The sequence below is a fragment of the Periplaneta americana genome, chromosome 14 (genome assembly GCF_040183065.1).
Source record: "Periplaneta americana isolate PAMFEO1 chromosome 14, P.americana_PAMFEO1_priV1, whole genome shotgun sequence".
Taxonomy (NCBI): Eukaryota; Metazoa; Arthropoda; class Insecta; order Blattodea; family Blattidae; genus Periplaneta; species Periplaneta americana.
The window spans coordinates 154,539,894-154,554,024 of record NC_091130.1 but is presented as its reverse complement, the minus strand read 5'-3'; the positions used below and the strand labels follow the sequence as shown (position 1 = coordinate 154,554,024).

Sequence of the window (14,131 nt, the reverse complement as noted above, 5' to 3'; positions counted from 1 at the left end):
CTGGACTGACTGATTCAGGAGGAACCTCAAAAACCAGGTAGATGGCAGCAGTGGTTGGACACTTGAATTACCAAACACATTGTACATAGTTCCGAGTTCTTCCACAAACAAGCACTCTTTCGTTACGCTTTACTTTTGCAATCTCCAAGCTGTGTTGTGCTGAAGCTGACTACAGCACTTCCCCGCGTAAAAATAGCCAATCAGAGCAGTGATTTCAGCTTTGCACATGCGCATTAGTTGTCTACATTTTCATGTAGAGTTTTGAGTAGCACAAAGAACCCCCTGAGGCACCAAAGAGCGAAGAGCGAAGACTAAACACTCTATAACGCGTCATGAACATAACCACGGGAAATTGTCAAATGACAGATCAAATACTATGGTGGTATTGCAAATACATTATTTGAGCAAAAATTATCATTGTGCTGTAGCACTGTAGCACATAAGGACGGGCCGCCCCTGTTCCTGATATGACCACCCCCCTATTGTGAGTTAGTTAACCAAAAAATCAGCTAAATTGCAGCAGCATCCAATGAAAGGGCATCCTGGTATGTCACTTGATCGTTTCCCATCCAGTCAGGTTGAGCAATATGACGTCAGTTGTCTGTTTTGCTGTTTTCATGTGACTTCTTCTTATTTTTCTCTGGTGTCTCCTTTGTTTTATGCATGTTTTTCAAATGCTTGTTTCATGAAAACCATCGTACTCCATTCAGTTTTTAATGTTCTGTTGATTGGTGTTGTCGTTGATGGCGTATCTTTTACGAGTTGTTCATAATCAAACGATTTTCGTGAAAGCTTACCTGCTCCTGATATGGCCATATCAAATGCACCATGGCCATATCAAGTTCATTTCACTTTTATTTTTTCACCTGACAAATTTACATGCCTTATAGCTGGGATTACGCAAAAATATTGTATTGTAAGAAAAAATGACGTCATAATCATGTGTTTTTTAATCTGAATAGGTAGAAAATACGTTACGTTGTAATGGAAACTTTTTTCTTTTTGCAAATGTGCTAGAAATGTTTGGCATTAGTAGACAATACAGTCCATATAACTTAAGTATTCACTTTAGTGGAAGCTTCAGAAATTTTGATTCAGATATAAAATAATGTCGGTCAACATGAATAAGAGGGGATTATGGCCTGAAGAAGCCATGTCCAAGGCAGTGAGCGGTATAAAGAGTGGAAAGTTCTCAGTTCAAGGCGCAAGTAAAACGTTTTGTGAGCCTAAACGTACTTTACACTGCTATTTGGAGAAAGATGGCCCATTAAAGAAGTCAAAGTTAGATGGGAGAACCACCTTGACACCAGAACAAGAAAACAGCTGTGCCAGAGAATATTCCGTTTGTCTTCTGTAAGTTCTCCATTGACTCCTAACATTCTGAGCCCCATTTGTAGAACATGGAACAAGGGTGGCCATATCATGTGCACATGTTCCTGATAGGCCACTAGGTAGACTTTTGGAATTTGGGACTTTTTGGACAATTAAAGCTATTTTTATTGGGAAAGGAAATTGTTTTAAGAAAGTCCATTAGACTGAGAACGAGTAAGAAAAAAGTGATTTACATTTTTTTTCAAAATGGCGGCTAGAAAAATTCTCAAACCTTAGCATGGCCATATCAGGGACACCTACCTTACATAGGTAGACCTTCTTACATTATATGCACACATACATTTTAAAATTTATTTTACATGTCTTTTAACTTATTTATTTCCCTCATTCAAGTTATGTTCCTAAGGATTTTATTATCTGTTCATTTGTAATGCTTGAAAATTTGGCTAAAACAATTTCATTACTAAAATTATTCCCTTTTCATAAAACTGCGTTCATTCCAATCTGACTCAACACATGTTAACAATATGTGCTTTATAGTTTTTATTTCGCCACATAAATACATCTGTCATTATATTATCCCTAAAACCTCTGAATTTCCACACTCCCAACCTAATCCATGCAAAACCAATTCTAGCATGTCTATCACATATAGTTATGCATATGATTCTTGACTCCATACAGTTTTAACTTTCCTGTAATTTTGTAGTGATGTTTTGTTATTCGTGTAACTAAACATTTGTTGATTTCCTGTATCGTTACATCTTTGTCTCATAATATTCAAAACATTATTTTCTGTTTCTGTCTTACTCTTTATGAGTATTTAGACAGTCGTGTGAAGTTGAAATCTATCAAATTCCATCTTACTTACTTACAATGGCTTTTAAGGAACCCGAAGGTTCATTGCCGCCCTCACATAAGCTCGCCATCGGTCCCTATCCTGTGCAAGATTAATCCAGTCTCTATCATCATATCCCACCTCCCTCAAATCCATTTTAATATTATCCTCCCATCTACGTCTCGGCCTCCCTAAAGGTATTTTTCCCTCCGGTCTCCCAACTAACACTCTATATGCATTTCTGGATTCGCCCATACGTGCTACATGCCCTGCCCATCTCAAACGTCTGGATTTTATGTTCCTAATTATGTCAGGTGAAGAATACAATGCGTGCAGTTCTGTGTTGTGTAACTTTCTCCATTCTCCTGTAACTTCATCCCGCTTAGCCCCAAATATTTTCCTAAGCACCTTATTCTCAAACACCCTTAACCTATGTTCCTCTCTCAGAGTGAGAGTCCAAGTTTCACAACCATACAGAACAACCGGTAATACAACTGTTTTATAAATTCTAACTTTCAGATTTTTGGACAGCAGACTGGATGATAAGAGCTTCTCAACCGAATAATAACACGCATTTCCCATATTTTTTCTGCGTTTAATGTCCTCCCGAGTATCATTTATATTTATTACTGTTGCTCCAAGATATTTGAATTTTTCCACCTCTTCGAAAGATAAATCTCCAATTTTTATATTTCCATTTCGTACGATATTCTGGTCACGAGACATAATCATATACTTTGTCTTTTCGGGATTTATTTCCAAACCGATCGCTTTACTTGCTTCAAGTAAAATTTCCGTGTTTTCCCTAATCGTTCGTGTATTTTCTCCTAACATATTCACGTCATCCGCATAGACAAGAAGCTTATGTAACCCGTTCAATTCCAAACCCTCTCTGTTATCCTGGACTTTCCTAATGGCATATTCTAGAGCGAAGTTAAAAAGTAAAGGTGATAGTGCATCTCCCTGCTTTCCCTCTCAAATTCCATCTACCGATCTTTATTACATTCGAACCAGAATGTCTGGGCTCTGTTTTGATTGTGTATGTGTGTTCTTTTCCAGTGTCGAGAACCAGCGTCGGACGCGTTATTTCTCACGGACGTGCGATCCTGAGTGGAACACAACAATGGTGTATGAAAATGTTTCACCAGAGGAACTGCATACTCGCTACCTGGAGATAACTGCCTGGAATTATGACATCTATCACCCAAATCACTCCCTTGGAGGTGTATTATTGGATCTTGCAGGTACAACCACATCATCTGGAAAACATGTCGAGTAGTTGAGGCGTTCTCTGGAACAAGAACTGAGAAGGCATGCACGATTAATTTACTATCATCTGCACTGCTCCCATTCCTCATGGCTTCGATTGGTTTTCTTCAAAACTGTTGAGAATAAGACATATATTTATATGATGTTTTTCCTTTAGAATCATCCATACTGTTAGCCTACTCGTTAAAGTATGGTCCTTTCCCCCTGAATCACTCTGTATACGATTTTCTTCCTGATTGAGAACCACTTTTCTTATGAAATCCCAAAATACGAGGCGTGTTCTTAAAGTAAGTTCCGTTTTCAATTATAGCCGTCACATCGCTGCAATCATTATTTTGTGCATGCGTGTTTTCTTCTTCAGTCCTCAGGCAAGCTGTGCATGCAGTTTCAGAGCTTCAGTCCGTGTGTGTGGTTAGTTGTGATCAGTTGAAATGTTTAAAGTGATCGAGCACCCCGCCAACTGTGAGATGCGGTCTGTTATCCATTTCTTGAATGCGAGAAACATCAAACCAGCTGACATTCATCGTCAACTTTGTGAGGTGTATGGTGATGATGGCATCAGTGATGAAATTGTCAGGAGATGGCCACACACAGCTCGTGACACCCAAAATCTCATCTCGAAATTTGGCTGGGAACAAATTGACCATCCTCCCTACAACCCGGATTTGGCTCCGAGTGACTTTCATCTCTTCCTGCACCTCAAGAAGTTCCTCGGTGGTCAACGTTTTGATGGCGACAATGAAGTGAAAACAGCAGTGCGGGAGTGGTTCACATCGCAGGCGGGTGAATTCTACAATGAGGGGATAGAAAGACTTGTGCCACGACTCGATAAATGCCTCAATAATGGTGGAGATTACGTTGAGAAGTAATTGAAGTGTGGGGAATACAATGCAACAAAAATGGTTTGTAAATATCTTCCCGTTTACTTACTACACCCTTTTGGAACTTACCGGTACTTTAAGAACACACCTCGTAAACACAGTCATCACATCGTAAAAGTTGTAATGTATTAATTTTTTTATTCTGTTAAAGATATGCTTGAATTGATTAGTTTCGGGTTATTGCCTTTGTTTTTGTCGTATATGATTACAAAATATTTATTAATGCATTAATTATTACATGTGTGAACCTCTTTTCCAGATCCAAATGTACTGGATGAAGAAGCCCGCTGGTATCTCCTGCAAGATGACCCAATGCTTCACGCCTCTTTCAGTGATCAGAGTGCAGGTAAGGATTCTCAGTCTCCTCGTGGTACCAACTTAGAAATACTAATTTGTTTGTTTTTAATTTTCAGTAACAATTGCGGTATATTTACACTGGATTTTCAACATGTAAATAATTAATACATAATTGTGTATATTAAATGGTGATACACAGGACTTTGGAGAACAAACTGTGGGAATTTATGTGATTAAAATTAAGACACAGATACATTTTTCATTTTATGTATTCCACTTCATTTTTGTAATCCATACATCAGTATCGTAGCTTTGAGAGGTGGAACAAGTAAAACATTATAAAGATATAAGTAATACATAGTAAGTACCTGTAGACTGATTCAATTTACAAGCATAAAGAGTTCATCAGTTGAGTAAGTAGGAGGTATAAATATGGAGAAGTTTTGTTGATTCTGTTTTAAATTTTTTTTCTTGGCCCTTCAAATCTTCAAGATAATTAGGCAGTGCATTAAAGACTGTAATACTGAATAGTGAACTCCTTTTTTGTAACTGCTGACACTAACAGAGGGTAAATGAAGATCTGATATTTATCTTGTATCTTGATTTTAAACATAAAACACCATCAGGGTAAGAATCTACTCCTAAGGTCCTAAGATAAGGACAAGCTTCATACATTTTTAAGATTATTTTTTACGTGGTGTCCTTGTATGCACACCTGTATTATACTTAGGACTTTCTTTTTGTGAAACAAATATTTGTATAGTATCAGAGAAGATATTTTTTATTTTATGTATAATAGATATTTCGTTTCGAATGTAGGTATTTTATTGAAAAATTCTTGATATTAAATGTGGGAATTATTCTGTTTCCCATCAAATGTAAGGGTGACGTCATACTTTCTGACATGCATAACAAATCTTGTGCTGTGATAGTTTTAGAACTCTGTTCTGAGAAAAATATACCGTATATGAACCAATTATGTTGCTTTACCAGTGTTTGAAGTGGATCATAATGGTCCGGAACATATTCTGGTAAGAAATTTTAATCACAACAATAAAAGAATTATATCAATGACATACGGTAATTTTATAATATCCCATATATGAATGGTTGGAGGGAAATTAAATACCTCCCGTGTACCAACAAGCCAAGCCAAACAGGCAGAACAGGTTCATTAGTTGTGTTGGTAACAACTGTTCTAGGGGTAGGATCCCTGAAATTAAGTAGTTGGTCCTCCAAGCTGGGGGTTTGTGCATGAGGCCAGTTTCCCCATCACAGCAAGAAACATACATTGTTAAAAGACCCGAGAGAGAAAAGTCGGATGGATCATCTAGATGACGACTATTGCTAATAAAGAGGACCAATTTTGGATGACATCTCTACAAATCAGTTGAGATGATATGGACACGTGCAAAGTTTGAATGGAGACAGACTTCGAGTGATACCAGAAGAAAGAAAGAAGAGGGGAAGATCAAGAACTACCTGGCAAGATGGGATGACAGCAGGGAATTTGGAAGATGGTCTGTAGTTCGATAGAGAAAAATGGAGAAGGGCAATAAGAAGATGTCAAAGACATTGAAACCTCGATATATATTTTTAATTAGCCATAATTGTACGCCAGTAATACTCGTTACTTTGTATCCTAATTAAAATTAATTTTACATTTAAAAATCTTCTAGTAACGAATTAAAAATAAAGCATGCTATATATCATTTCTCCAGTGCTGACTGAATATAAGGCTTATGATTTCATTTCTCTGTCCTAGATCTAGAGTATAAATCTGCCAACCAAACATTTACGAAGCATAAAATAGTTTTTAAGCTTGCTTTTCAACTTTAGTGTTTCGTGAAGTACCGGTATGATTTTTATGTAGGTACTATACCACAGTCTACTACATACAGTCGCGAAGCTTGAGGTGTTTTTTTGCAAATCTCGAGATAAAGCGCTCCAAGCGGTTAGCAACTAGAAATAATAGACTGTCCATGGTCGACTTTGGACTGTGTCGTATTTCTATCGAGTGCTAGCTCGTTGCGTTTTTCACATTGATGCTTGTGAAATGTTCGTTATTGGTTATAATGAAAATGTTAATGGCTAAAATATAATAATTGGAATAATAATATGGGACAAGGAGGAGACGGTTGTAGTGCTATAAATTGTAGCAACAGTAAGAGAAAGAGGCCAGAGTTATCCTTTTTCCGATTTCCGAAAGATTCAGAAAGGTTCCTGGATTTCCACAAGAATGCTGTGCAGAAACAAAACTGTTAATTTGAAGTTCTTTATGACTGTTGGAATACATTATATCCTTAAATTTCACAATGAAACGTTTCAGTCTAACCGAAAGGACATTAGATACCGGTTAAAGTTCTGTCACTTAGGCTGCTAAATTTCCAGAGAAATAAAGGTTAGGTCTACTTTTTTTTTCAGAGGATATATTTTTAATTGTAGCTATTAATTTTGTTATTATTTTTATGTGTTATTTAGTAAAGACGTAGAAAAATTAAGTTTGTTTTAATGAAATTTATTGATCACGTTTTATTTTCAATTCTGGTGGGATTATTATTGCTTAGGCCTACTTTTTTCTTCAAAGGATATGTTTTTAATTATAGCTGTTATTTTTGTTGTTATTTTTATTTGTTGCTTTACTAGAGACGTAGAAAAAGTAAGTCTGTTACAATAAAATTTACTGATCACGTTTTATTTCCAATTCTGGTGTGATCATTATTGTTTAACCTCATCCCACTTTGTTAACTACGTAAGCCTACACTACAAGTACCGGTACACGTAAGTTACTCCATTAATTCATATTTCCATTATTATTGTTGTATTATGCAAATTAATATTTATTGGTTTCATAGTTAATTATCGCTATAATCTTGAATGAGTGAAGCTATTATAGTAAATTTCAGTTCGTTTTGCACAAACAAAAATTATATTAACTTATTTCTTGCAGGTATCTTCGAGTTTATGGTGGAATTTAATATACTTCATTAAAATAATAAATTAACTTTATGCATTTAATATTTCAATAATGGAAGGAAGGTGTTAATTTTTCCAAAAGAACACGACAACGAAAGTGTAACATATTTTGTTGGCTGCTAGGAGAGAGATCTGAGATGATGAGGTGATAGTAGCGATCCTAGTGGTGGGCAACTACCCATGTTTGCATTTTTACTACATATTGAGCTTCGCGACTGTATATAGTAGATTGTGACTATACCATACTTCATACATAATTATGATATAAGATGTATGTGCAGAGACCCGAAGTGTAGTATAATATACCTGCATTTGTGTCCTAACTATAACCTGCAGAATTTTTTCAGAAATTTTCCTCAAGTCAGTGACTCTTTTTTAAAGTGTGGAATTATATTGAACTTTAAAAATAAAACAACAAATTTCTCAGGACTCAGGAGGCTATTTCAATGCCAACTGCAAGTTACAGGCCTTGCCTTGGGGAGAAGGGCGATTATAGTCAAATAGTTCGTAACCTCTCTGCTCAGCAGTAGGCCTACAGTCTATCCATTCTTGGTTTGGGTCTTAACATTAACCACGTGCCAGTGACCGCAAGACATTATACTCACAGAGAAGTAGTATACACAAATGAAAAACAAACTTATTGGTCTGGTTTTTGGCGGATGGATACAATTTATTTTTTGACACTGTAATCCCGTTCTAAGAGTGAACAGAGTATTATATAGATAAAATGTTCAGTAAGGCGTCATTTCATATGAGTCTAGTTTCACATAATATAATATGCCATAATGCCAAAACAAAATTAATTAACCATTCATTTAATGCCACGAAATTTAACAGAAGAGTGTAGACTCGAAAACTCTTACTGTAACATAAACTTTCCACAGTGAAGTACGAGTACGAGGGGGATTCAGGAAATAACGACCGTTTTGTTGTAATAATTAAAAAAAAAAAAATTTATTTGAAAAAACAAAGTCTGTTACATGACTGAAGCTTCCTTTACTTCTCTACATAGTCACCACCTACATTTAAACATTTGTCGTATCTGTTCACTAGCTTTAGAATTCCCGTGTTATACTCCTCTGCCGCCAGTTCATTAAGCCAGGTGTTCACTGTCTTCTTCAACTCTTCATCACTTCCAAAACGCGTACCACCCAGAAAGTCTTTCAGCTTAGCGAAAAGGTGAAAATCGCTAGGAGCAAGGTCTGGACTATAGGGCGGATGATCAAAGATTTCCCAACCGAATTGATCCAGCAATTCTCGACTTGAAGCAGCAGTGTGCGGGCGGGCGTTGTCGTGAAGAAGCACAACTCCTCTCGAAAGCATTCCTCGCCTCTTGTTTTGGATGGCTCACCGTAGTTTTCGTAAAGTCTCACAATAACGATTTGCATTGATCGTAGTGCCTTTTGGCATGAAATCCAGCAAAAGAACACCTTTGCGATCCCAAAAGACAGTAGCCATGACTTTTTGTGTTGAGAGAATCTGTTTGAATTTTCTCGGTTTCTTGGGTGATGAGGGATGATGCCACTCACGTGATTGGCGCTTGGTCTCTGGGGTGTTGTGAGACACCCAGGTCTCATCACCAGTCACAATTTGATCAAGAAAGGCGTCTCCATCTGTGTGATATCGCATCAAGAATGTCAATGCTGAGGCCATTCTCTGAGTTTTGTGTTGGTCACTCAGTTGCCGTGGAAACCATCGTGCACAGATTTTGTGGTAGCCAAGATGTTGCGACACAATTTCACCAAGCAAAGAACGAGAAATGTCAGGAAAGGCAATATGCAATTCGTCGAGTGATGTGCGCCTGTCTTGCAAGATTCTGTCGTTCACTTTAGTCTTCAGGTCTTCTGTGATGAATGATGGGCGTCCGGGTCGTGTTTCATCGTGGACATTTGTTCGCCCATTGTTGAACATTTCGCACCATTTTCTCACATTTCTTTCATTCATTACAGTATCACCATATACTTGTTTCAATTGCCGGTAAATTTCTGCAGGTTTCAAATGTCGGGCATTCAAAAATCGAATCACACTCCTCACCTCACAGTCGGCGGGATTATCAATCACGTCGTTCATTTTGAAGTAACACAAAATGCATAATGGCGACTTGTTGCACCCAGTACTCACAACATTATGAGAACACATGTTAAGGAAGCCAGTTGACCTTCAAACAAGGAAGGGGAGTCAGCTGCACGGCGGGTATGCGCGAACAATCGTTATTTCCTGGATCCCCCTCGTAAAAAAAAAAGATACAATGCAATTTTTACAGACAAGTTACAGACATATTACCATACAATATTTTAACAAAAAATTACAATCTATATAGAAGCTTCAGTGTTCAACAATTTATTAAAGCAGATTCATTCACTCGATTCATTTTCATAAATACCTAAGCAGAAGAGGTTAGTAGATAGAATTCCGTCAGATGTACCAAAATGAATATTAGACACAATTGAGATGTTTCGAGGAAACATGCGCCAATTATTACGTAGTTTTACGTACTAGTAGTAAAGTAAGTACTCAACTATTTAAAATCGTACTGATAGTTGACTGTTTCAGTAAGAACTTGAATCCACTTTAAACACTGCACTTTACAGAGCCTTCAAATATACATTCATTCACAAGTATGCAGCTGGAAGCACGCTGTTTGCCAGTGAGTCAGATATTCATAACCCCTTGAGCCATGCACATAGATTAAGATTGGAAATGATGTCCTTGAGCTGCCACACATCTCACATCTTTTAAGAAAATTTCCATTAACCATTAGTTCTTCTTCTGAAATTACTGCAATTTCCTTTCTTATATTGACTTTCAGTTCTTTCAACGTATTTGGGTTATTCCAATACCAGTACACTTTATTTTATTTATTTTTTAAGTTCCATCATAAGTAGACATCGCATATGGTATTACAAGAATATCCACTGTAAGATCTCGAAATTAATATGCCTACCCATGTACCCTGTGCCACTTTATTTGTTCAGGAATTGCAGCCACGTGATAGTGTAAGTAGAGTAAATTCTGCAGTTGAGTGTTGGATAACGTTAATAATGGCTCTGTTGATCCACATTTAATTTGTTTGACGGATGAAGTATGGTTTTATTTACATGGTCATGTAGCAACACACAACAAGAGATACCGGCACCGGTACTGGAGTAAAAGAAAAAACCCATTCTTGTACATGAAATGCCATCACATGACCAAAAAATTGGTGTATTGTGTGCAGGAAATGCTTACAGAATTATAGGGCTTATATATATATATATATTTTTTAAATGGACCTACCATGAATGTGCAGAGTTACAGGGATAACATAATCACACTATTCCTAGAAGAATTATTTGACAGTGAATGTACACAGGTATTTTTTTTAACAAGACTCCACTACAGCGCGTACAGCTGATCTCTCTTTAGCATTAGTTGCGGAAAATGTTGAAGATAGGATCATCAGAAAGGGAATATGGCCAGCATGATCCCTAGATCTTACCATAAGTGATTTTTACTTACGGGAGAAACCTGAAAACTAAAGTGTATCAGAATAACCCACATACATTGGAAGAACTGAAAGACAATATAAGAAGGGAAATTGCAGCAATTAATATTCGACTCTGCCGGCAAACAGCATGCTTCCAGCCACAATGCGCGATCACACACTCTCAATGGACGTCTATTTGAAGGCTCTGAGTTATACGGTATATATAGGTCTTATAATATAAATATAAAACATAAATTCCCCTTTTTTTTAGCCTACATTGCTGTCATCAATCTAATACATTCATTCTATTTAATGGCACATACATTAAATTGTTTTTATGAAATGTGCCTAAATCATGATGAAAAGCCAATCTTACAACACATGTTAAAAAATCATGAAATGCTATTTACAGCCAAATAGCTCTGTACCGAAGTAGGTATAATGTTCTTCTGCATTTATTTTAAATTACATTCGCCTCACAAGCTCAATGCTGTTTAGTTATACTGAACTGTGTTAATTTTTTTCTTCTCCGAACTTTACTATACAGGGTGTTTCAGAAATAGTTTGACAAACCTTGGGGGCATGTTCCTCACATCAAAACAAGAAAAAAAGTTCATATAGATATTTGTCCGAAAATCCTTAGTTTTTTAGTTATTAATGAAAGAACATAATGAAATATCTGTTAGATATTATCAGCTTGGTAACAAGTGTTGCAACTTTAATCAAAGCCACCGATGTGGCTCAGTCAGTTAAGGCGCTTGCCTTCCGGTCTGAAGTTGTGCTCGGGCATGGGTTCGATCCCTGCTTGGGCTGATTACCTGGTTGAGTTTTTCCCGTGAATGCCAGGTAATCTATGGCGAATCCTCGACCTCATCTCGTCAAGTACTATCTTGCCATCACCAATCTCATCATAACCTCGTAGTTAATATGCGGGTGCTCGTGTAAAGGGGGTTAAGTCAAATTGTAAAGTATGTATACTTCTCTCCTTTGGTACTGAACAAAACCCCTTTGTCACAAAATACGGAGTACTATAACTGCATCATGGATGGAAGAACGATTTAACCCCTTTAACACAAGAAAAAAGTAATTGTGGAGAATTGAAATCTGTACTTATCCCAGTTTAGCGAAATCATATTTAACCCCCTTTACACGAGCACCTGCGAATATACAGCGTCGTTAAATAACAAACTAACTAAAAAAAAACTTTAATCAATTCAGAAACTCATAACAAATGTTCAAAATGTTCTCCTCTTGCTTCCACACAGGCATGCACTCGTCGGATCATGGACTGTCATACCCTTTCAAGTACTCCCACACAGTATCGACTTATATCGATTACATCATTCGATTATCTAATAAAATTAATATTATTATCAGTTACAAACTTAAGTTAAGTTGTTGGATTGTACCTCGAAATGCGTTGAATGTAAACTTTCATTGCTCTGAGTTTCTGAATTGATTAAAGTTGCAACACTTGTTGCCAAGCTGACAATATCTAACAGATGTTTCATTATGTTCTTTCATTAATAACTAAAAAATTAAGGGTCCACACCTGTGGAGTAACAGTTAGTGCGTCTAGCCGCGAAACCAGGTGGCCCGGGTTTGATTTCCGGTTGGGGCAAGTTACCTGGTTGAGGTTTTTTCTGGGGTTTTCCCTCAACTCAATATGAGCAAATGCTGGGTAACTTTCGGTGTTGGACCCCGGACTCATTTCACCGGCATTATCACCTTCATCTCATTCAGACGCTAAATAACCTAAGCTGTTGATAAAGCGTCGTAAAATAACCTACGAAAAAAAAAACTAAGGATTTTCGGACATATGTTTATATGAACTTTTTTTCTTGTTTTGTTGTGAGGAATATGCCCCCAAGTTTGTCAAAGTATTTCTGTAACACACTGTATAGAATAATTTCAAGGAAAATTGTTCTGGGGCCGGGTATCGATCCCGGGACCCTTCGCTTAGCGCGCGAACGCTCTACTGACTGAGCTACCCCAGGAACTATACACGACACCATCACAATTTTTCCTTTTATATCCACACAACTCACATGAGCTGACAAGACGCCAGAACTCAACTGTGAGTGCACACAAATACTGTGTGACTTTAAATTGTGGCTTTCTGTTAACGTACCTCCATTAACGAGCGTTCGCGCGCTAAGCAAAGGGTCCCGGGATCGATACCTGACCCCGGAACAATTTTCCTTGAAATTATTCAAACCTGCTTTACAGGGAGCTACTACCTGAAAGCCAGATTTGTGTAACCCTGTATAGAGTTTGATATTTTATTTGCAGAGGAAATACTGGTAATGCTATTAACTGTTGTTATTTACAGCGGAAATAATACCACATACCAGTTTCATTTCTGTTAATATTATTCATCTTTTGGACACTATAAATAATTAAGAAATATATGGGATGTTCATCGAAATACTTGTATATTATTTTAGTATTTTAATGTTTATTTTTACAAACGTAGGTTTTCTTTGCTACGAACTAATTGTCAACTTTTTTGTACTTATCGATAATGATTAATGAATCTGTGATAGTTATTTATGTTCTGTGATAATTGTAAGGTATAAGCATGCCAGGGATGTGGTGTGGAAGATGTGAGTATGCTGTTCTTCTTTGAACTTCAGAAATGTATACGCTTCTCGTGTTCTTGTGTTTCACCGCAGCAATTAACATGGAGTATGATTTCTGAAACTGACTGCTCTTATCCAGCTCTATGTTGTTACCCCAGTGTTGGATCTGTTCTTCTGTTGATGTCTCCAGTCAATATGAAAGGCCGCAGCAGTAACAGCCGTGTGCCCATCTTCCCATCTGCCACCATGTCAGCAAACGCGCTCAGTTCCCACGGCTGTCATGGGGCCATCTGCTCCATTTTATAGCATCTTGCCTCCTCACTTGTTTGCTGGCCTTTACAACTTTGTGTCACCAGTAAGTGTTGTAGCATGTCTCCCATCAGACAGTTTTTGGTGTCTTTTGTGTGTTTGGTGGAACACCTCTTCCATCTCCAAGGTTCTTTGTTGAATGTGTCCTGTCTCAGTATTTTCTATGCTTAAATGCTATAAC

The 14,131-nt window shown here is 37.3% G+C and overlaps 1 protein-coding gene across 11 annotated transcripts in view; it reads left to right on the top strand.

Annotated features, from left to right (window-relative positions):
- The window catches only part of LOC138713882 (protein piccolo-like), a 281,309-nt gene that overhangs the window by 240,821 nt on the left and 26,357 nt on the right, over positions 1-14,131 (top strand). For 9 of the 11 annotated variants that reach the window (XM_069846380.1, XM_069846385.1, XM_069846384.1 and 6 more), the window contains 3 exons: positions 3,230-3,414; positions 4,580-4,666; positions 13,832-13,996. In XM_069846380.1, coding sequence (XP_069702481.1) covers positions 3,230-3,414; positions 4,580-4,666; positions 13,832-13,947 — 388 coding nt within the window. In that variant the 3' untranslated portion in view covers positions 13,948-13,996. Of the gene's footprint in view, positions 1-3,229; positions 3,415-4,579; positions 4,667-13,831; positions 13,997-14,131 lie in introns of those variants that run through there. The other 2 variants (XM_069846383.1, XR_011336004.1) reach the window with 2 other exon arrangements.